At 36.7% G+C, this 23396-nt stretch overlaps 1 protein-coding gene across 1 annotated transcript in view; it reads right to left on the reverse strand.

Annotated features, from left to right (window-relative positions):
• Nucleotides 1–23396, reverse strand: part of RAPGEF6 (Rap guanine nucleotide exchange factor 6) — a 226433-nt gene that overhangs the window by 94198 nt on the left and 108839 nt on the right. Inside the window, exon 7 of the mRNA XM_063087303.1 lies at nucleotides 436–567. Coding sequence (XP_062943373.1) covers nucleotides 436–567 — 132 coding nt within the window. The remainder of the gene's footprint in view (nucleotides 1–435; nucleotides 568–23396) is intronic.

Here is a 23396-nt window from a genome sequence, read left to right on the forward strand (position 1 = left end):
ATTTGCTACATAATTCACGTTAGATTACAAAAATAGAGGCTTTACAATACAAAAGTGACTCATTTTCTTCATGATTTTTACCTACAGAAGACTAGCCTTTTCATAATTTTTATTTCAGTTGTTCCAAGAACCTTTTTCTAACCAAAGCAAGCATTGTATATTAACATGAATTCACCTGGATAAAAGAAATGAAAAAGAAGAATACATCTTTATGCTGCTGAACCATTCTTAAGCATTCTCAAGAGAAAGACACCTCTTTAATTAGGCTTATAAATTTGAAACAGTATATAAAGCACATTTTTCCAAAGACTTTATGCTTGAATTTCATATCCTAATTAAAAGATACATGACCATCTAAGGCATGTATCTTGTGCACAGGGTATTTGGCAGAATAAAAAACACACACGTACAGAACACAAACTCCTAAGGTATTACCTGATATATATCAGATAAACTGCTGCTCCCAGAGTCACTGGCAATGCTACAACCAGACTGACTAGAAGACACATGCGGCGCCTGTGGATGAGGGTTGTCTGTGAGGTGCATCTTGGTAAGATCAGCTGGAAGCTGAAAAATAAAAATAAAATTTAAGTAATTCTAAATGTCAAACTTTACCTTATAATAGTTCTTGACACACTGTAACTTCTGCAACACATTTTTTATTTTATATACATTACTGTACAACCTCATTTCTAACCTAAATTCTTAATTCTTGGCAAAAATCTTTTGAAATGATAAAAACCAAATAGTACTCTCTGAAACTATTAGGTGGTTCTGCAGTGGTAAGCCCAGAGAGCAGTTTTCAAATCTTTTTTCCCAAACAAAAGTTATCAACTGCTTCCACTGTAAAGGGTAGGAATGCTTTTAATTTACACACACACACACACACACACACACACACACACACGCACACACTCTCTCTCTCTCTCTCTCTCCACTAATACAAAATGGTGGCTAATACCAAAATAAAACAGAAATATCTTGGATTAGAGTATAATACCTGGTAGCAAGACTTAAGAAAAGTAACAAACTGACTTTATTCAATATTCCAAAAATTTTGTAAGCATGTTTATACTTAATATTGTATTAGTTTATAGTAGGCACCTGAGAAATTTATTAATAACCAAAACGATTTATTAAATGTCTATGACAGGTGCAGGGATACAAGAAATACAAGGACATGACTCTACCATACCATCTTTAATATGGTCACATCTCATCAGGGATGCACGTTGCATAACACATTTCATATCATAAAATAAGAGAGACACCTCACAAAAAAAAACCGCTATAGTAATTAAGATAAAAACAAACCACTGTGGTCCATAGTAGTGAAAGTTTTGCATAGGAGATATGGTTATATAGTTTCCAAATAATTTCTCTGCAACTTGCTATTCAGGACCATTAAGAGAAATTACTTTAATTTTTAAAACAGAGTTTCTTGTTGCTTTACTGTAGGAAACCATTTAAGAAACACACACATAGTGCAAATTAAATATAACCTAAAGGAAAGAAAATGGCAAGTCTGAATTATATTATCTCAAGAGGAGTTACTTTAATTACAAAAACTACACACAGAAACTACATCATGAACTTCCCCTGCTGATAATAGTGGGTTAGGAAATTCAGATAAATTCTATAACTAAGATAAACAGAAAACTTGGAGAAAACACACGCACACACACAGTACCTGACCTTTGAGGCTGCTTTTCTTCTAAGGATATTTTCTGGTTCTTAAAGAGGAGGCCAACAGGCTAAGAAGCATTTCTGATAGACACTGACTAAAGGGACAAAAGTTAAATTCCAAGGACTAGCATGGAAGGGTCATCTTTGGATTGAGACCCTGGAGAATAAATTATACTCTAGCAGTAAGTGTGACCCAAAAGTAAACTGATGCTGATTTCAGAATCATCTCAATGAATGATGCTAGATTAAGATTATACAGGATTACTAGTGCTTCCAAACAACTGTTAGAAGCAAATACAAATCTTCACTGAAGGGAAAAAGAAAAAAATCACTGTAGGCCTCAAATTATTTTAAAAATTTTGCATACACAACATTCACCGCTCAGTCAAATAAAACCAGGCACATATAAGGAGACAAGACGGCACTGATAAAAACTAAGAGAAATAATAAACTCTAGAAACCAACAAAGAACATTCAAATAATGGATTACAGACACAGATTCTAAAATAACTATGTTTAATATATACCAGGGGTTGGCAAACATTTTCTGTAAATGGCTGAAGAGTATATATTTTAGGCTTTGTGGGCCACACAGTCTCTTTTCTATACTTGTCTTTTTCTTTTTTTTAAACATCTCTTTAAAAATATAAAAATCATTCTTAGCTCACAGGTCATATAGCTCCACAGGCCAGATTTGGTCCATTTTATACATAGAGAAAAAAGACAAGACTAACAATTGTAGCAAAGAAGGAAAATCTAACAAAGAATGAAGTGAAAGTTCTAGAATTAAAAAATACAATTATAGTGGCTGGCTGGTTAGTTTAGTTGGTTAGAGCATGGTGCTGATAACAAGGTCCAGGAGTTTGATACCTGTACCAGCCAGCTGCCAAAAACAAAGAACAACAAAAAAATACAATTATTTTAATTAAAAAGTCAACACAAGGGCTCATTAAAAGAGTTGAGAGATCTAAGAAGAGAATTAGAAAAGTAAATACCGGTATCAAAAATATCCCGAACGAGGTATGGAGAGTAAAAAGGATAAAGCTAGGAAAGAAGGGGTAAGAGCTACAGGAGATAACACCAAGAATGTTACATCTGAATAACCAGAGTCATACAAAGAGAGGAGAGAATTCAAGGCACAGAAGCAACATGATGGCTGAGAATTTTCCACAACTGACAAAACACATGAAGTTCAAGGAGCTTTAAGAACTCCCAGCAAGATAAAAAGAAATAAAATCATACCTATACACACCAGGGTAGAACTTTAGAAAAAAAACAAAGATAAAAATCTTAAGAGCAGTCAGGAAAAAAATTGAGAGATTACTTTGATAGAAGCAAAATTAAACTGATGGCTGACTTCTCAATAGAAACTTTGGGAGCCAAAAGACAATGGAGTGATATCTTCAAGAACTAAAATTCTATACCCAGCAAAAATAGTCCTTTAAAAGAGGGGTAAAATAAAGTCATTCTCAGAGAAACAAAAAATGAAAAGAATTACTCCCCAGCAGATCTACAATGAATGAAATCCATTGGAAGAAGAAAAATGATTCCAGATGAAAGCTTCCAGATGCAGGAAAGAAGGAAAATAAATAAAAACATGAAACGTTTGGGTAAATCTACACGAACACTGACTACCAAAAATTGTAACATTTATGTCCCATGAAGTTTAAGATACAGAAAGAATTAAAATATATTACATCAACAGAATGTAAGTCTGGAGAAGGGTACATGAAGCTATTAAAGTGCTCTAAGTTTCCTGCACTGTCCATGAAGCTGTAGCAGCAGACTTGATAGGTGAAGGACACACGTAATCTATGATTTAAGAAAAGTACAGTAGAAAAGTGTACAATTACCAAGCTACCAGAGAGTAAAATATCAAATAATAAAAGGATGGAAAAATATACACCATGCAAACACAAACCAAAAGAAAGCTGATGTAGCTGTATTAATGTCAGATAAAGCAGATTTTGAGGCAGAAAGAGAGACAAAAGAGGACATCCAACACTATATATGCACCTAAAAACACAGCCTCAAACTGTATAAGGCAAACAAGATATGGAAACAACTGAAGTACCCAACAACTGATGATAGACTAAAAAAATGTAGTATACATACATAATGGAATATTATTCAGCCTTGAAAAGGCAGGACATTCAGTCATTTGCAACAACATGGATGAACCTAGAGAACATTATGCTAAGTGAAATAAGTCAGGCACAGAGAAACAAATACTGTATGATCTCACTTCTTTGTGGAATAAAAAAAAGTAGAACTCATAGAAGTAGAGAGTAGAATGGTGGTTATCAAAGCCTGGGTGTTGAGGGGCGATGGATGAGGAAAGAGGAGACACTGGTCAAAGGGTAAAAAGTTTCGTTTAGACAGAAGGAATAATTTATGGTGGTCTATTGTATAGCATGGTAACTACAGGTAATAAGAACGCACTGTGTATTTCAAAATAGCTGAAAGAGTGAATTTTATATGTTCTCAACAGAAAGAAATAACTAGTATTTGAGGTGATGGACATGCTAATTAGCCTGATTTGAGAATTCCACAATGTACACATGTATCAAAACATCACACTATACCCTATAAATTATCTGTCAATTAAAAATAAAATAAAACAAAAAAACTTAAGGCAAAAATCGCAACAGTAAAAGCAGAACAAGATGAATCCATAATTGTGCTGTGAAATTTTAACACAAATCTCTCAATAAGACAGAATAAGCAAAAGGAAAAAAAATATATAGATGTGAACATAAACTTGATCTAAAGTATATACACAGAATATTGCAATCAAAAACTACCAAATGCACATTCTTTTAGGGCACACATAAAAACATTTATAAAAACTGACAATAAGATAAATCTCAAAAAACTTTAAAAAAGTGAAATAATACAGAGAATACTCAGCAATGACAGTGCAAATAAGGCAGAAAAAAATAACAAAAAGGAAACTAGAAAATTATCATCTATTGGTAAATTGTAAACCAAACCTGTAAATAGCCAATAAGTCGATGAAGTCACACTGGAAATCTGAAAATATTTATATAGAATAAACACTAAAATGCTATATGTCAAAACCTGTGGGATAAGCTAAAGTCATGCTTAGAGGCCATCAAAGGTGGCCAAAAAAAAAAAAAAAAAAACCAGCAAGCTTACAATAACACAGAAATATTGAAGGAGGTTTGTCATACTTTAAAGATCTCCCCGCCCACTTAGTTTCTATTATTTAGATACAAACAAAAAAATCTCACCTAGGAATGAAGTAGATCGAAAGGCAAAGACTGAAAATAGTTTTAAAATATCAGATGTTGGTTGGAGTGTCAGGAGTAGGAGGATTCCTAGAGGTAAGAAAACTAAGGAGAAGAAGGTCACTCATAAAAGTAACACAATGAACCAAAGCCAGAACAGCAGGTCTTCAAACTGGCTTTGTAATACTTATAATATACTGAGCAATCTTCATCTTTACTATACCCTAAAATGTAGCCATTATGATTATCCCTGCTTTAATGATAAGGAAACTAAGGCAGTAAGCTCAAGCAATTTACCTAGATCTCACACTCAAGTAAGTAGTAGAGTTGGGATTCAAATCCAGGTCTGTCTGATTCTAGCACTCTTTTTATAGTTTATTTTGTGCCAGGAACACTGCTGGTGACATAAAGATGAAAACAGATGGGTTCTGCCTTGAAGTAGCTCAGTTTGATAGTGGAGATGGAGACAGATTTATAAGCAAATAGCATCTATTTTCTGCTTCATGAAGAAAACTTAGAACTCATATAGGAATTCCCTCAACCTCCTCGTGCAATGGGAATAATAATGATGGTGTAATTTGAGTGCTCACTATATGTAATGAATATGTAAATTGTAGCAAATATAACCTTCTACATGCTTTTCACACAGATTATCAAATTTAGTCATCAAACAACTAGATGAGGTAGATACTATTATTGTATCCAACTTATAGATTAGGAAACCAACTTCCAGTCAAGATGGCGGTATAGATGGTCCCCAGTGTCACTCTCTCCCACAAATCAACCAATTTACAACTATAGAAAAACAATAACAGCTAAGCAGCAGTCACTAGAGCTCAGGGGAAGAGGAAGAGAGACCTATGGAGTGCATGAAGGCAGGAGAAGCCACAATGAGAGAAAGGAAGAACCGCTCTGACTGTTTTGAGCCCTGGCTGCTTTAAGGCTGGCACTGGTAAGCACCTGGAGCAGGAGCTGGCAAAAGACACAGCTGTGCCCTTCGGATGCAGTTGCTTGGAGGGAGCAGGGGAGAAGAGCGGCTTGGTGGCCCCCAGGCCAGCAAGATCACCAATAGTGTTCCCTTGGACCCACATAGGAGCAAGGAGCCACAACAACTGAAAAAAAGGAGCCATTCAGAGGCCAGTGAGTCATCACAAGGGACAGTGCACAGCCCATCCCGTGGCAAGAGTCTGGAGCACAGGTGGTGGGGGAGACAGACCCACCAAGAGAACAGTGGGGAACAGAAAGGACAGTTGGTTTGCCCCCCAATCAGAGTAGGAGCACTCAGAGGAGACTGGTCAGGAATATAGAACTGCAGGTGCAGGGGGTGTAATTTAATGAAAACACTCAGGCACTGACCACAGTTTCTAAACAACCCAGGTACACTGGATCTCACTAGACCCAGAAGTACCTATAAAGTCAACCATTAAAGCCTGTGCTGCACAAAAAGCCTTCTTAGGAAACCAGCAGCAAAGCAGCAATTTAGCTCAACCTCATAGCTCAAGTACTGGTCCCCATAGTAAGTTCCCCTGTTTTAGAAGCAAACAGAGGACAACAAATTAGTTTCAGTGCAGAGTTTTAAGTGGCAGGAACAGTGAATAATCCAACACAGAACTGAAAGAAAAAACAAAGTACCCACAATCAGAGACAAAGTTTGATATTAACTAGTAATGGTCTCATTTCACCTAAGAACACCTATAACACCTAGAAGGACTGGAAGTCACCTGGGCTACCAAGCCAGAAAGGGGGGAGGGCCAGGGGCCTCAGCCATGCCCTCTGACACCTGCAACCAGTCCAGAGGGTGGGGGCCTCAGGCCTTGGCCACACTCCCCCAATAGAAACAACCAGCCCAGCGATGACCACTGAACTGCCACAGGAAGTGCCCCGGGCTCTCCTGAGCCAGGGCAGTAGAGGTCCAAGGGTCTTGGCCACGCCCTCCCTGACACCCGCAACCAGACCAGCAATGACCACTGAGCAACCACAGGAAGTGCCCCAGGCTCTCTTGAGCTGGGGCGGTAGGAGGGTCAAGGGACTCAGCCACGCCCCTGACACACGCAACAAGCTCGGTGACAACCACCGAGTCGCTGCAGGAAGCGTCCTGTACTCTCCCAAGCCAGGGTGGTGTGGGGCTGAGGGCCTCAGGCATGCTACCCCTGAAACCCCCAACCAGCCCAGTGATGACCACCGAACCACAAAAAGAAGGTGCCCCAGGTTCCTGAGCTGAGGTAGTAGGTTGTGAGGGCTTTTGCCACCCCCCCGTGACATCTGCATCCAGCCTGGCAATAACTAAGCCACCGCTGGAAGCCCCTTGGTCTCCCCTGTGTGAATGAGGGGGGTGCCACAGGCCTCAATCTCACCCCTCCTCCTTCCTCCTTCTTTCGTCCTATTTCCTTCCCCTTTCCCGTCTCCCCCACCCTTCCAACTGCTCTGCAACATCACAGAATGTAAAAAAAATAATGATATTAATAAATTAATATAGATCAGGAAACCAAAGATTAGAATAATTATAAATGTTGTCCATGGTCACATAGCTAGGAAGCAAGAAGCTGGGATCTATAATCCAGGCAGCCTGATTGTAAATCCCTTGTTCTTTCCTACTAAGTTGTTTCCGGATATTAAATTGGGAGTTCACAATACCCAATAGTCTCTATTTTCTTTGTAACAAGTGAAGCAAATAAGGAACGTTTTTCCACCAAGAGAAATTCTTGGTTGTTTAAACCTTCTCCACTGTCTCTCAGCTTGTCTTTCTCCTTTTCTTCCTGATCCAGTCTCGACTTAATAGCTGACCTTTCATCATCAAACAATTCATTTACCCCATCATCCTTCCAGCTCAGGTCTGGCAACAGGTGCCATTTTCAACAATCTTCTTCATCCATTTCCTATATTTGAAATTCTCCACTCTGCTGAAGATTACATGTCCGTAAGGACTACTGTCAAAGTCTTATTTGGGGGGTAGAATGGTTCTTTAGCTAATACCTTAAATACAGACATTATGAAAATATTTAGTCTGTTGCAGACTATAATATACAAATAGAGGGAAGGACATATTCAGAAGAGGTTAGAGGGAGAATGTAATCATGAATGTCAAGCCAGGCCTTTTGAATTTGACTCCTATAGGCAATAGAGAGCTACTTTAAGTTTCTTGGAAGAGCAGTGACATACCAGCTGGTAGACTACAGTTGTACGAACAAAGTGCCCCCAAATCTTAAAGGCTTAACAAAGCAAAGTGTCTATTTTACTGACTCAAAGTTCTTCACAGATCCAGGCAACTCTTTGGGGCAACCCCCTTATATGCAGAGATTCAGATATTCAAACTGATTTGTTTTTTGGCTCTCTCATCTCAACATAGGGCCACTTAGGTCACGACAACAGAAGAAAGAGTTGAAGGAGATTGTTACTCTTATCAGCAATCAGGGAAATGAAAATAAAAGGAAATACTTCCCCCCCACCCCATCAGATTGGCAAAAAGAAAGTCTAATAATACAAAATGTAGGCAAAGCTTTGGAGGAAAACAATATTCTCATAAACTGCTAATGGGAGTATGAATGATACAACCACTTTGGAGAGCAATTTGGGGAGTAGTCACACTGGGGAGCAAAATATGAGACTGTACTTAGTATATACACTTTATGACTCGACAATTCCTCTTTTGGGTACCTACCCTAAAGCACACAGGTGCATAAGAAGGAATGTACAAGCACATTCATTATAAACAATAACCATAATAGTATAAAGGAAAAAGAAGCAAACATGAGGAAAACAGCTTAATTGTTATATATAGCCTATTATGGAATACTATCCAGTTAAACGTATGAAGTAAAACTGTATGGTCAAACGTGGACAAGTCCCTAAGACATACTGATTAAAAAAGCAAGTTTCAAAATAAATATAAACAGATACCACTCATTTTTTAAAACCATCAAAATAATATTACATATATTCTGGTTACATACACATCTAGTTTGGGGAAAAAGATCTGGGAGAATATATACCAGACAATCAACAGTGGTACTCTCTAGAAAAGGAGAAAGACTGGGGCTGATGATGCAAAAGGAATTTTAGTTTTATCAGCAATATCTAGCTGAAATGTTTTATTTTCTTCTGGAGAAAGCATTTTTCTCTATTATTTCTGTAAATAAATTATTTGAAATTTTTTCAAAACTAAAAATAATACACATGTATGTGAAGGTGATTTTCTCTTATCTTTCTATTTAAAAATGGACACAAACACTGGGACAGTGCTGAGATCTATAACCCTTAGCAGCTAAGGGTTGCTAAACACATATACATTCTTACTTTTTATGTTGATGAAGAAATTAAACTAAAAATTAAATAAAGATTCAAAGATGGGTTTTATTACAGTGCCTCGTGAGAACATAAGTACTAAGATACTTGATATTTATAGCAGACCTGAGAATAAACATTTAACATATAAGCACTGGAAACAGAGTAGAAAGTGATTTAAATTAGATAACAATGACAAAAAAATAACTCCCAAGGTAAAGACCTGTATGAGAAGGGCCGGCCCCGTGGCTCACTCGGGGGAGGGCGGCGCTGGGAGGGCCGAGGCCGCGGGTTCGGATCCTATATAGGGATGGCCGGTGAGCTCACTGGCTGAGCATGGTGCGGGCAACACCAAGCCAAGGGTTATGATCCCCTTACCAGTCACAACAAACAAAAAACAAAACAAAACAAAAAAGACCTGTATGAGGAGCTGAGAAACGGATGGGAAGTGAACTGTCTCTGTGTTTTCATTGTATTCCTTTGAATGTAGCACTTATGCTCTCTGGATCTCTTGTTTTATATGTGTGTTTGTGCATACTTATTTCACCTTTACTACCTTAACGAAGGCTTAGCATAGTGATGCCTACTCCACACACAATGCTGGCTCATTAAGTATTTGTAGAATAAATGAATAATTATATTTGACTTCTGAACACGGTCATTGCTGCTTAGAAGGTTTTCATGGATATCTAAACAGATGAAGTTTCAGCATGGGCACATCTAGTATTTCACACAGCACAGCACTTACTAGAGTATATACTATGGAACACTATTCCAGGACACCAAACTCATGGGTATACTGCAAAAAAACTAAGAAACCAAGAAAAGGGTTCTATGGTCTATGGTTAAATAAGTTGGAAAATAATGTTATACTATAAACCCCTCAGCTCTTTACAACAAATATAAGATATTCATGATGGGTCCAAAACATCCCACAAGACAGGAATCTGTTTTACACATCATTCTCCAAATTTATTTTTCCTCAATATTCTTACTAACATCCTATCAGTGTAAGAATAACGCTTTGGGACAATGCCATGTATACAACCAAGAAATACTTATAGGACAATTAGTGGTAGGTCAAAATACAGCTAGGAGGAATACTTTCAGCTTAGAAGGGGTAGTGTGGAGACCAACTTGAACCTGCACTAGCATAAATGCAGGAATGTATAGCTAAGGGTAATATTACATGAATATTTAAGATTCTACTTCAGATTTGAAAAACTTAGTCTTTAAGAATAACCTGACACAACTAAGAATGATAGGGAAATACCCTCTAAATAAGAAACTACAGTATCTTAAAGTTTTTGTTCCTTACAACCCATACCCAAGCTTTATTTCATTTAAGATAAAAGCATTCAAAGAGCTCTAAAAGAATAAAATAATATTTACTATTATTATGTATACTTACATAATAAATATTTATAGTAAATAACATTTACTGTATAAGAATAAAATATTATAAATGTTAATAATATTAACATATTATAAATGATGTTTAAAAACTGCACAATTTCCCAGCAGTCTACCATTCCTCAAAAATCATTGTTAAATTCCAAATTGTACTCTGAATTTCCTTTTCAAAGCATAACTACTTGATTACAGAAGTATTTTGCCTACTCAGAAATCACTTATTCATTAACTTTAAAATGACCAAGAAAGGGACTGGAGCGTGAGGTGATGCAGCAGCAGCAGGAACAGCAGCAGCAGAGGACTGAGGAGACCTGAGAGGGGAGCGGCACAGCAGACCAGGTTACCTGTTCCACCTGATGTGACTTCACACCCTTTCCAGCTGGGAGACAAAGTCTTATTAAAAACCTGGTGGAGGCGCACCACCAGAGAGGCCTGAGATCTGTGGAGACCACACAAACTGTGGTGTTAGCGCACAACTGAGCAGGTAGGACTTGCCGCTGCCAGACCCCATCCCCAGCCCAGCTGGGTGCTCGCTGACCAGAGAGGCAGCCCTCTGGAGAGGCCTGAGTCCCATGGAGACCAAGTGCCCCATGGTGCCAGCACGCAACTCACCAGGAAGGCCTCACCACCGCCACACCCTATCCCCAGCCCGGCCGAGTGCATGCTGACCGGAGAGGCGCCTCGCTGGAGAGGCGAAGAACCGAGGCGACCACGTCCCCGAGGCACCAGGGGGTGACCAAGCAGACACTGAGACAGCTGTGCCAAATTGGCAACCCCAGCAGCATCCTATCCAGACAATAGTGCAATAGTGTCGAACCAGTGTACCTTGAAGTTCCTTGCCATGATGACTAAACATCAAAGGAAAGATACCAGAAATATGAAAAATCCAGAAAGTACGCAACCAAAGGGTAATAACTCTCAAGCTCTAGATCCTATAGAACAAGAAGCCCTTGAAATGTCTGGCAAGGAATTTCGAGTGATAATTCTAAGGAAACTGAATGAGATACAAGAAAACTCAGCTAGACAACACGATGAAACGAGGAAAAGCATACAGTATCTGAAAGAAGAAATGCACAAGGAAATCAATGTCCTGAAAAAGAATGTAGCAGAGCTTGCCGAACTGAAGAATTCATTCAACAAAATAAAAAACACAACAGAGAGTTTAACCAGCAGGCCTGTAGAAGCAGAAAAGAAAACTTCTGATCTTGAAGATGGGATGTTGGAAATAACATAGGCAGACCAAAAAAAAAAAGAAAGAAAGAAAGAAAAAAGAATTAAATACATTGAAGAAAATCTAAAAGAGATATCAGACAATCTTAAGCGCTCAAACATCGAGTCATGGGTATTCCAGAAGGGGAGGAAAAAGAAGATTGAACTGAAAACATATTCAACAAAATAGCGGCAGAAAACTTCCCAGGTATAGGAAAAGACACATGTCTTCACATTCAGGAAGCTCAAAGATCCCCAACTGTATTCAACCCAAAAAGGTCTTCTCCAAGACATCTTATAATCAAATTGGCAAAACTCAAAGACAAAGAGAGAATCTTAAAAGCTGCAAGAGAGAAGCGTCAAATCACCTATAAGGGAGCCCCAATCAGACCAACATCAGACTTTTCATCACAAACCCTAAAAGCCAGAAAGGAATGGGATGATATATTCAAAATACTAAAAGACAGAGATTGCCAGCCAAGAATACTCTACCCTGCAAGGCTATCCTTCCGAAGTGAAGGGCAAATAGTATATTTCTCAAACAAACAAAAATGTGGGAGTTCACTACCACATGACGACCCTTACAAGAAATTCTCAAGGGAGTACGGGAGTACGAGGTTTGGTACCTGAAAAATAACTACCACTGCCATAGAAACTCAAGAAACATCAAAACCCACTAGTAAAATAAAAATGCCAACAATGAAGAGGGGAAAAAAAAGATTATCTACAACCCAAGAAACCAACAAATACAGAAGACAAACAGTAAATCAGAAAGAGAGGAACAAAAGACACTTAAGACATCCAAACAAAAATCAATAAAATGCTAGGAGTAGATCAACACTTTTCAATAACAACTCTTAATGTAAAAGGATTAAATTCCCAAATCAAAAGATACAGACTGGCTGATTGGACCAAAAAGGAGGGCCCAACTATATGCTGCCTTCAAGAGACCCGCCTCACCTATAAAGACTCACATAGACTAAGAGTGAAAGGATGGAAAAAGATTTACCATGCAAATAGAAATGAAAAACGAGCTGGAGTAGCTATTCTTATATCTGAAAAAATAGACTTGAAACTAAAAACCATAAAAAGAGATAATGAGGGCCACTACGTAATGATAAAAGGATTCATCCATTAAGAAGACATAACAATCATAAATATATACGCACCCAACATCGGAGCAGCCAGATTTATAAAGCAAACTCTATTAGAACTAAAGAAGGAGATAGACACTAACACCATAATAGCAGGGGACCTGAACACCCCACTACCAATATTGGACAGATCATCTAGACAAAGAATCAGCAGAGAAACACAAGATTTAAACAACACTCTAGACCAATTGGACTTGGCAGATACCTACAGGACTTTCCACCCAACAACCTCAGAATATTCATTCTTGTCATCAGCACATGGATCATTCTCCAGGATAGATCACATGTTAGGTCACAAATCAAGTCTCAACAAATTCAAATAAATTGGAATTATCCCATGTGTTTTTTCAGACCACATGGATTAAAATTAGAAATCAATAACAAACGAAATTCTGGAAACTATACCAACACATGGAAATTAAACAGCATTCTACTTAACGACATATGGGTCCAAGAAGAAATCAAACAGGAAGTCAAAGTTTATTGAAACTAATGAAAGCAATGATACATCATACCAAAACCTGTGGGATACTGCAAAAGCAGTACTAAGTGGGAAATTTATCACATTAAATGCATACTTCAGAAGAATGGAAAGATGTCAAGTGAACAACCTAATACTTCACCTTAAAGAACTAGAAAAACAAGAACAATCCAAACCTAAAGTTAGCAGATGGAAAGAAATCATTAAGATCAGAGCAGAGCTTAATGAAATTGAAACCCAAGAACGATACAAAGATCTATGAATCGAAAAGTTGTTTTTTCAAAAGATAAATAAAATTGACAAACCACTGGCATGGCTAACTAAAATGAGAAGAAAGAAGACCCAAATAGCAAAAATTAGAAATGAAAAAAGTGATATTACAACTGATACCTCTGAAATACAAGGAATCATTAGAGGCTACTATAAACAACTATATGCCAACAAATTTGAAAATCTGGAGGAAATGGATAAATTTCTGGACACACACAAACTACCAAAACTGAGCCAAGATGATCTAGAAAATATGAACAGACCAATAACAATAAAAAAGACTGAAGCTGTTATCAGAAAGCTCCCAACAAAGAAAAGCCCAGGACCAGATGGATTCACAGCAGAATTCCACCAAACATTTAGAGAGGAATTGACACCAATCCTCTACAAACTATTCCAAAAGATTGAAACAGAGGCAATTCTCTCAAACTCATTCTATGAAGCAAACATCACCCTGATACCAAAACCGGGTAAAGATGTAAGTAAAAAAGAAAACTACAGGCCAATATCCTTGATGAATATAGATGCAAAAATTCCTCAACAAAATACTAGCTAGCAGAATACAGCAACACTTATGCAAAATTATACAACATGATCAAGTGGGATTCATCCCAGGGATGCAAGGTTGGTTCAGCATACATAAATCAATAAACATGATATACCATATCAATAAAATCAAACACAAGGACCATATGATCATCTCTATACATGCTGAAAAAGCATCTGATAAAATTCAACACTCATTCATGATAAAGACTCTTTCCAAGTATAGATGGAAAGTGTCTCAACATAATTAAAGCCATATATGATAAACCCACTGCCAACATCATCCTGAACAGGATAAGAACAGGAACTAGACAAGGATGCCCACTCTCACCCCTCCTATTCGACACAGCGTTGGAAGTACTAGCCAGAGCAATCAGAGAAGAGAAGGAAATAAAGAGCATCCAGATTGGAAAAGATGAAGTCAAACTGTCCCTGTTCGCAGATGACATGAAACTATATATCGAACAGCCTAAAGCCTCTACAAAAGAAACCGCTTGGAGTTGATAAATGATTTCAGCAAAGTCGCAGGATACAAAATCAACACACAAAAATCAGTAGCATTTCTATTCTCCAATAGTGAACATGCAGAAAGAGAATTCAAGAAAGCTTACCCATTTACAATAGCCACCAAAAAAATAAAACACTTAGGAATAGAGCTATCCAAGGATGTGAAAAATCTCTGTAATGAGAACTGCAAACCACTGTTGGGAGAAGTTAAAGAGGACACAAGAAGGTGGAATGATATCTCATGCTCTTGGATTGGAAGAATCAACATTGTGAAAATGTCCATACTAACCAAAGTGATATACAAATTCAATGCAATCCCCAAGAAAATTCCAATGACATTTTTCTCAGAAATGGAAAGAACTATCCAGACATTTATACGGAATAACAAAAGACCACACATAGCCAAAGCAATGCTGAGCAAAAAAAATAAAGCTGGAGGCGTAACTACCTGACTTTAAACTATACTACAAAGCTATAATAACCAAAACAGCATGGTACCGGAATAAAAACAGACACACTGATCAATGGAATAGAATAGAGAATCCAGAAATCAACCCACATACCTACAGCCATCTGATCTTTGACAAAGGCACCAAGCCTATACACTGGGGAAGAGACTGCCTCTTCAGCAAATGGTGCTGGGATAACTGGATATCCATATGCAGGAGAATGAAACTAGACATGCAACTCTCACCATATACTAAAATCAACTCAAAATGGATTAAAGAATTAAATGTACTTCCTGCAACAATAAAACTTCTTAAAGAAAACATAGGAGAAACACTTCAGGAAGTAGGACTGGGCACAGACTTCATGAATATGACCCCAAAAGCACGGGCAACCAATGGAAAAATAAACAAATGGGATTATATCAAACTAAGAAGCTTCTGCACAGCAAAAGAAACAATTAACAGAGTTAAAAGACAACCAACAGGGTGAGAGAAAATATGTGCAAAATATACATCTGACAAAGGATTAATATCTAGAATATACAAGGAACTGAAACAACTTTACAACAAAAAAACAAGTAACCCAATTTAAAAATGGGCAAAAGAGCTAAATAGGTATTTCTCAAAGGAAGATATCCGAATGGCCAACAGACACATGAAAAATGCTCAGCATCACTCAGCATTCGGGAAATGCAAACCAAAACCACACTGAGATACCATCTCACTCCAGTTAGGATGGCTAATATCCAAAAGACTATGAATAGATATAACAACCACAATTACTTGAAGTTGATACAACAAGCAAACAGAAAGGACATTGTTGGGGGGGGGGAGAAGGGAGGGAGGTTTTGGTGATGGGGAGCAATAATCAGCCACAATGTATATTGACAAAATAAAATTAAAAAAAAAAAACAAAAAAACCCCCACAAAAACAAAAGACTGTGAATGATAAATGCTGGCGAGGCTGCGGAGAAAAAAGAACTCTCATACATTGTTGGTGGGACTGCAAAATGGTGCAGCCTCTATGGAAAATGATATGGAAGTTCCTCAAACAATTGCAGATAGATCTACCATATGACCCAGCTATCCCACTGCTGGGAATATACCCAAAGGAATGGAAATCATCAAGTCGAAGGTATAGCTGTTCTCCAATGTTCATTGCAGCACTATCTACAATAGCCAAGAGTTGGAACCAGTCCAATGTCCATCATCAGATGAGTGGATATGGAAAATGTGGTATATCTACACAATGGAATACTACTCCAGTATAAAAACGAATGAAATACTCCCATTTGCAAGGACATGGATGGACCTAGAGAGAATTATATTAAGTGAAACAAGTCAGGCACAGAAAGAGAAATATCACATTCTCACTTATTTGTGGGAGCTAAAAATAAATAAATAAATACACAAATAAGCTGGGGGGAGGGGGAGAGAAGAAGACAACAATTACAATTCCTTGAAGTTAATACAACGAGCGAATAGATATGAGGTTGTTGGGAGGGAGGGGGAGAGTAAGGAGGGAGGGAGGTTTCGGTAATGGGCCACAATAATCAACCACATTGTATATTGACAAAATAAAGTAAAATTGAAATATAAAAAATAAAATAAAATAAATAAAATGACCAAGGAGTAAAAATGATTCTTGGACACGTAACTAAGTCCATAAACTCCTGTGAGCTGCTCATAGGAAGACATTTCAGAATTCTATACTCATTCACTATAAATATAAATAAGTTTCTAATAAGCGTGGTAGTCTAATTCCCCATTTACTGAACAAGGAGCACCTAGTGTATACCTAAAACTAGTTATAACAAAAATGAATAAAAGTTTTGCAGGTCTGAGAGATTAAAAAAAAAAAAACAATTAAAATACAAAAATAACAAGTGTAACCAGACCTCACTCGCACTGGTGGTAGAGAACAGGGAGAATGATGTTCGAGAAGAGTCCTAGGTACGATCCAGACTAAACATATCAAATGGTACTGAAAAAGACCCAGAACTGCACTGTCCAATATAGTAGCCTGAGTCACCTGTAGCCACTGAGAACTTGAAGTGAGACCGGTAAGAAATGTATTAAGTGTAAAACACAAATACAGGATACAAAGAAAAAAAAAAGAATGTAAAATATCTCACTAATAAATTTTACATTTTTTATTACATGTTGAAATAATATTTTGGATATACTAGACATATTGTTAAAATGAATTCCATTTATTTGTTTTTACTTTTTAAAAATGTAGCTACTAGAACATTTACTGTTACATATGTTGTTTACTTATATTTCCATTGAACAGTATAAGCCAGAGCCTTGGATGAGCATGATGCATTCAGCATACTGAGGACAGCAAGACATGAAGGGCAAGATGTGGCATTCTTGGGTGCTTAGATTTCCTGTACTAGTAGAGAAACACTGAAGAGACTGAAGCAAGAATGTGACTGGAAGTAGTAGCCTTTTAAAAATATTACTCTGGAAGCACAGAAGATGAAAGGAAGAAAATCATACATACGAGGGACAGGAGATATTAGTCAAGGCACAAGAAGATGGAAGCCTTTAAAATGAAAAACAAGCCACCAGAATTGTAAGGGAGCTTCTACAACTACACAGAGTGACATACACAGCAAAGTGTCAGGTGACAGTGAAAGACAGAGTTAAAAGATCTAAAAAGCAGTTTAGAGCTTGCTTTATGCAGTGTCTAAAATTGCTTAAAAGTCCTAAAGAAAACAGACATATCTTAGTAACCTTGGGTATATACACCAGGAGATCATAGCACTGTACGTGAGGCATGTGAAACTACAGGGGAAATATGGAGCACTTCTAATTCATTATTTTTACTAAAAGCTGAGAGTTTGGCAGAAGTTAAATGACTTAATAAGTATTAGAGTTTTTCAATTCTAAGACACATATTCCACCTCATTTAAATATTTTTAAAATCACAGAGAAGCTTTCAATCAATATTTACATTTAACAATGAGTTTATTAAAAGTAAACATAGGCAGACTTGTTGAGAAAGGAGGAAATCAATTTAAGAATGCTTGGCCAGTTTGAGAACAAGCGTGGAAACCAGAGTGGCTGGAGCAAACAAGGAGGAGTGTAGTTGGAGATAAGGGGAGAGGGAGAGATTATACACTGTCTAGTAGGTCATGGTGAAGACTTTCACTTTTACTCTGAGGAAGTCTGTCAAGGAGGGAGTGAGTAATCAACCTGTGTCAAATGCTGTGAATAGGTACAGGAAAATAAGGACTAAGAAATGACCTGTGGATTTAGCTGTGCATAAATCTGTCAGTAATAAGTGACTGTAGGAGCAACTAATAGGAAAAAGAAGCCAAAGCAGTAATGCCTCCTCCAACCAGTAAATAGGCAACTCAAGCAAGCAACCCTAACAGACCAGGAAAGTGAACTCTCAAGTAAGAATCATTCGAGGAAAGTCAACCCTCTGAAACAAACCCAAAAAATTCAACGAAGAGAACGATTCACACTTGAATAAGAGCTAATAAAACAATAAGAAAAAAGAATAGCAACCATAAAATGAAAACAAGTTATGAAACAAAGGTAATTATAAAAGAGCATCAATTAAGAGATTAAAGAAATAAATGACACAATGATTACATTTATACATTTAAGATATATATATATATACGTGTATATATATATATATATATGTATTTTCTTGGCAGCTGGCCGGTACAGGGATCTGAACATTTATACATTTAAAAGATGACTAGCAGAATAGCAATTGGTCACAAATGAAGAATGAATCAGTGAGCTAGAAGATCAAACGGAGAATGCACAAAGTGAGAATGAAGTATGAAACAAATGTTTAGAGACATTATGGCCAGACTCAGAGTTCTAACATCGGGAGAGATTAGAGAAAATGGAAGAATTGCAATTTTCAAAGGATAACAATTTTTTTACAACTGAAGGCAAATGAGAAGCTTTAGCTTGAGAGAGTCCTCCAAGTGCCAAGAAGGGGAAACAAAACAAAACATTAGACAATCGATGGTAAAACTTCATGGCATTATAAAAAAAACTAACCACTAAGAAGGAGAAAAACAGATTACTCAACAAAGGAATAAGAATTACAATGAGCTTAGACCTCTCATCAGCACTACTGGATATCAGAAGACTGGGCATTAAATTTTTCAAAGGGCTACAGGGATAAGGCTTTGCATTTATTACTTTATATCCAACTAAACAATTATTTTAGGGGTAAACATAAAATAAGGCACTGTGAACATATGTGGGTACTTCAAAAAGCTCTGGAAGAATAGAACTAAAAGATACTGCAAATCTTTCCATCAGTATTTTGAAGACCCCTCATAAAAGGACACAAGATTCATCCCTCCACAGAACCTTGCTGATAGAACTACTTATTTTAACAAGAAAATAAATGAATTCAGAATAAGTGAAATGCAAGTAGTAGCATGAACAAAATACATAAATTAATAAATAGAAAACCAGTAAAATATAAACCAGAAAAACCCAAAGTAGCAATCATGAAAAATTAATACCAAGTTTAAGGTGCTTAATTACAATCCAGAGTTACAATTCCATCAATACTAACATGAGAAATGGGGGAGGGAAAAAGGAGACATGTACTCTTATAAATATTTAATTTACACAGTAAAGTACCAATCACAGAATCCTGCTCACATAATATTTGCTGGCATTCAATGAAACATCAGAATCTGTTTTTCAAATCCTGTTTGACTCTTCTGCACTTGTTAAATCTTGGATCAAAAGTTGGCTACCAGTACCTCTAAAGGGTATTTTTGTTGGTAATTTTAAAAAACAACCCCTATATATCTCATTCCTAATTTTTTAAAAAAGCTTTTAAAAAATCTTTTTTTTACCTGCTCTCACCCAGGTAAAAACATCACTTGAGAGATATAGAAGGGCTTAAAACCCTTCTACAAGTGGTTTTAAACCTTAGAAATGGCACTATCATCAGCAATACTTGGGTCCCACAGGTGGCATTTGCACTAAAGAGGCCATCCATGCCTTAGCAGATAATAGCACAAATAAATTGTGTACCTAGGCTTCCTACCATTTCTTTACATTTCAATCAGCTGTTTGTCAAATGGACAGTGAATTTTAAATGTCCTTCCAGCAGCTATCTTTAAGAAAGATACGCAATGAGCTAAGCCAGATAAAACAGTACTACGCGGTGATGGTATCATAGTATTTCTCCCTTAGTCACCATCAACAGGACAACCTTTAAACAAAGACATGATTTCAAATCGACCATCCTAAGAAGTGCCTCTATTGTGCCTGTCTCTATTGAAGAAAACCATAAAGAAATCTTAACATATTCAATGTTACAATTTAAGGGTTTTCTAAAACATTGAGTTTTACAAAACAAGACTAAAAATTCATACTTCTCCATTTTTCTGCTTTGAAATTAACACAAGACAGGAAAGATAACTTGAGTGGCATCAAATTGCAGAATGCATAAACAGCCACTGTGAAGTTTATTAAATTACAGTGTATATTTTCCTACAACCTAGCATGGCCTATTATACAGCATTTTGCTTTTTTGAGAGTTAATATGTTTGCTTTAAAATGACAAGTATAATAAATGACCTTAAATAATCTCAAGCTACTAATGGTTTACTTCTACTTCGAAAATACCTAGAAACACTATTAAAATATTTTTACATAATTACTTTTCATAATTAGTATTTTCTTCATATTATTTCACTGCTTAAGAATTATAACCTAGTCTTTGTAAAATAGTACAATCCAATCATAATTTATCTGATAGCACCATACTAGTGAAAAATGTATAATATAAGCTAGAGATTAGACTAATGTATCTATATACTTCAACCACATAAGGTACTGAAGCAACAGAATACATTCAAGTTAAAGAATATTATCACAGATAAGTACAGAAACAGCCATAACCAAATGACGATCCAGTCTGAAAAGAGTACACTTCAAATGCACTGCATTTTTAATCTATAGATTATTAAAAAGGCACTTTTCAAATCCTCTTAGAGGCTACATTAGAATGTTTTAAAGATTTCTTTAAATTAAAAAATAGCAATGAGACTGAGCTTTTTAGACTGTTTTGTAGTAGTTATTTGTAAAGTTTAAAAAATATAATAGCACAATAAAAGTTATTTACAATTCAAAATAGAATTTAAATTTAATTACTGGATTATATCAATCTCAAGGAAAATAACAATTACTTACTTTGGAGGCCCATGGCTGAAGACAATTGGCATAACAGCGAACAAGAAAAGCCATTTCCAAGGCTTGAAAGGGTAGTTTCCTTTTCAAACCAGAGCCACACGGATGAGTAGTATGTTGACAAAATTCTGTTAAGTTTCTTTTTACAAACCATACACTATTGCAATGTTATATAAAGGCAGGTTCTCCAAATCCCTTTTCAAACTGAAATTAGGAGCTTTCAGTAGCTTAGAGTATTGTTCTAAATAACTGTAACAGTTCTCCTTAAAATGTTCACTCTAACAAGAAAATCACAGTAAATCAAGATGTTTGTATTTCTGGCTCAGAACATACACACATATACATGCGTCCTCAAGCACCTGGCACAGACATGCACAGTGGTGTAGCACAACAGTTAATACTGTACCAATCGAAGCAAATAAGGAAACATGCACCAAATCTGTGTTCTTGGATTCTGTGAAACCTTTCCTCTCTGTAATACAGCTTTGTCTTTTCTTCAACTTATTCCATTCTGTAGAACAAGCACTGCAGTGATTCTTCTGCATCAGAGGCAAACCAGAACACTGTATCCTGAAGATTAAAGTTTTTTCTTTATATTCTTAGCCACCAGAGGTTTCTAAAACAAACAAACAACCACTGAGCAAACCGTAGTTAGAAGATATATGCTCTAACAGGTTTGTCTTATAGAATGCCTGAGAATCTCCAAAATTCAAATTATTTCCTCTTTTCGCATGCACTGTTTACAGCTCTGCAGTATTGCTTCTTGTTCTAATGCATCAGTAAGACAGCACCGTTGATCTAAGTCTGGCTTTTCTAGTTAAAAATTTACATATGATACGATACAAAAACGCTACATCTTCTGCTAAAGCAAGACTATATGTTACTGTCTTAATTCCTGCTGTCCTTGCCTGTTTCACAGCAGCTCCCCAAGGAGAAAGCTCCTATTGATTCTATGCTCTGCAGTAAGATGAAATATCTAATAAGGAGGAAAGAGAGTGGGAGGAGAATAGAGCTAAAAGGATGACATCACCTGTACAGAAAGCCTTCAGAAACTGCATTAGATCAATTGGCTACTGTATCTGCAGATGTAACCCAAAGAACAATTTATTGAAAACACACACACACACACACACACACACACACACACACACACACACACACACACACACACACACACACACACACACACACACACACACACACACACACACACACACACACACACCCTCTTCCCTGAGACACATCAGCAAGCTAAATTCTATATTTCTATTTTACAGTTTTAAAAATCTGCTTTAATTTTTAATTCTGTACACTGATTCACAGTTTTATTTGGGAAGCCATATTCTCTAATATTACTATTCAGAGTTAACACAGTATTATCCTCCCAAGGGAAAATAATTAGCTCTGGTAAGATACTTTTGCATTCTAAATATATAAGGCAGCCTAGTTCTCAGATGTCACATATGTATTTGTAACACTACAAATTTAGGAGTTTCTACTTGCAAAACTTGCTATTTATCAAATAACTGTTCTGAAAGGTATAACCTTTGGGACCACTCTATATTAATATTAAAAATATGAAAACTGGTACTAAGACTTGTATGTAAATCGTGAATTAAAATGGAAATAAGAGAATTTCATTTTGCAAGGGAAATCTGGAAAAAAAAAAATCACAGGCACAACAACAGTTGCAGAATGCATCAACTCCTTTGAGGAAGACTAATCTATACAGTATGGTACTTTCTTGCAGCCCAAAGCTCAATTCCTAGAAAGAGACAAGAGCCAGCAAAACGCAGAAAGAAAGAAAATAACAAAACCTGCTTCCGAAGTGAGCCTGGACTAAAAGGAAATTGCCCCATTTTTCTACAAAAATTACAGAAAAAAAAATTAATTTTGCCACACCCTCTTCCAATTGAAAACACAATACCTGTAGTACCCACCCTTGTTCTTCAAG

This window comes from Cynocephalus volans, chromosome 2 (genome assembly GCF_027409185.1).
Source record: "Cynocephalus volans isolate mCynVol1 chromosome 2, mCynVol1.pri, whole genome shotgun sequence".
NCBI lineage: Eukaryota > Metazoa > Chordata > Mammalia > Dermoptera > Cynocephalidae > Cynocephalus > Cynocephalus volans.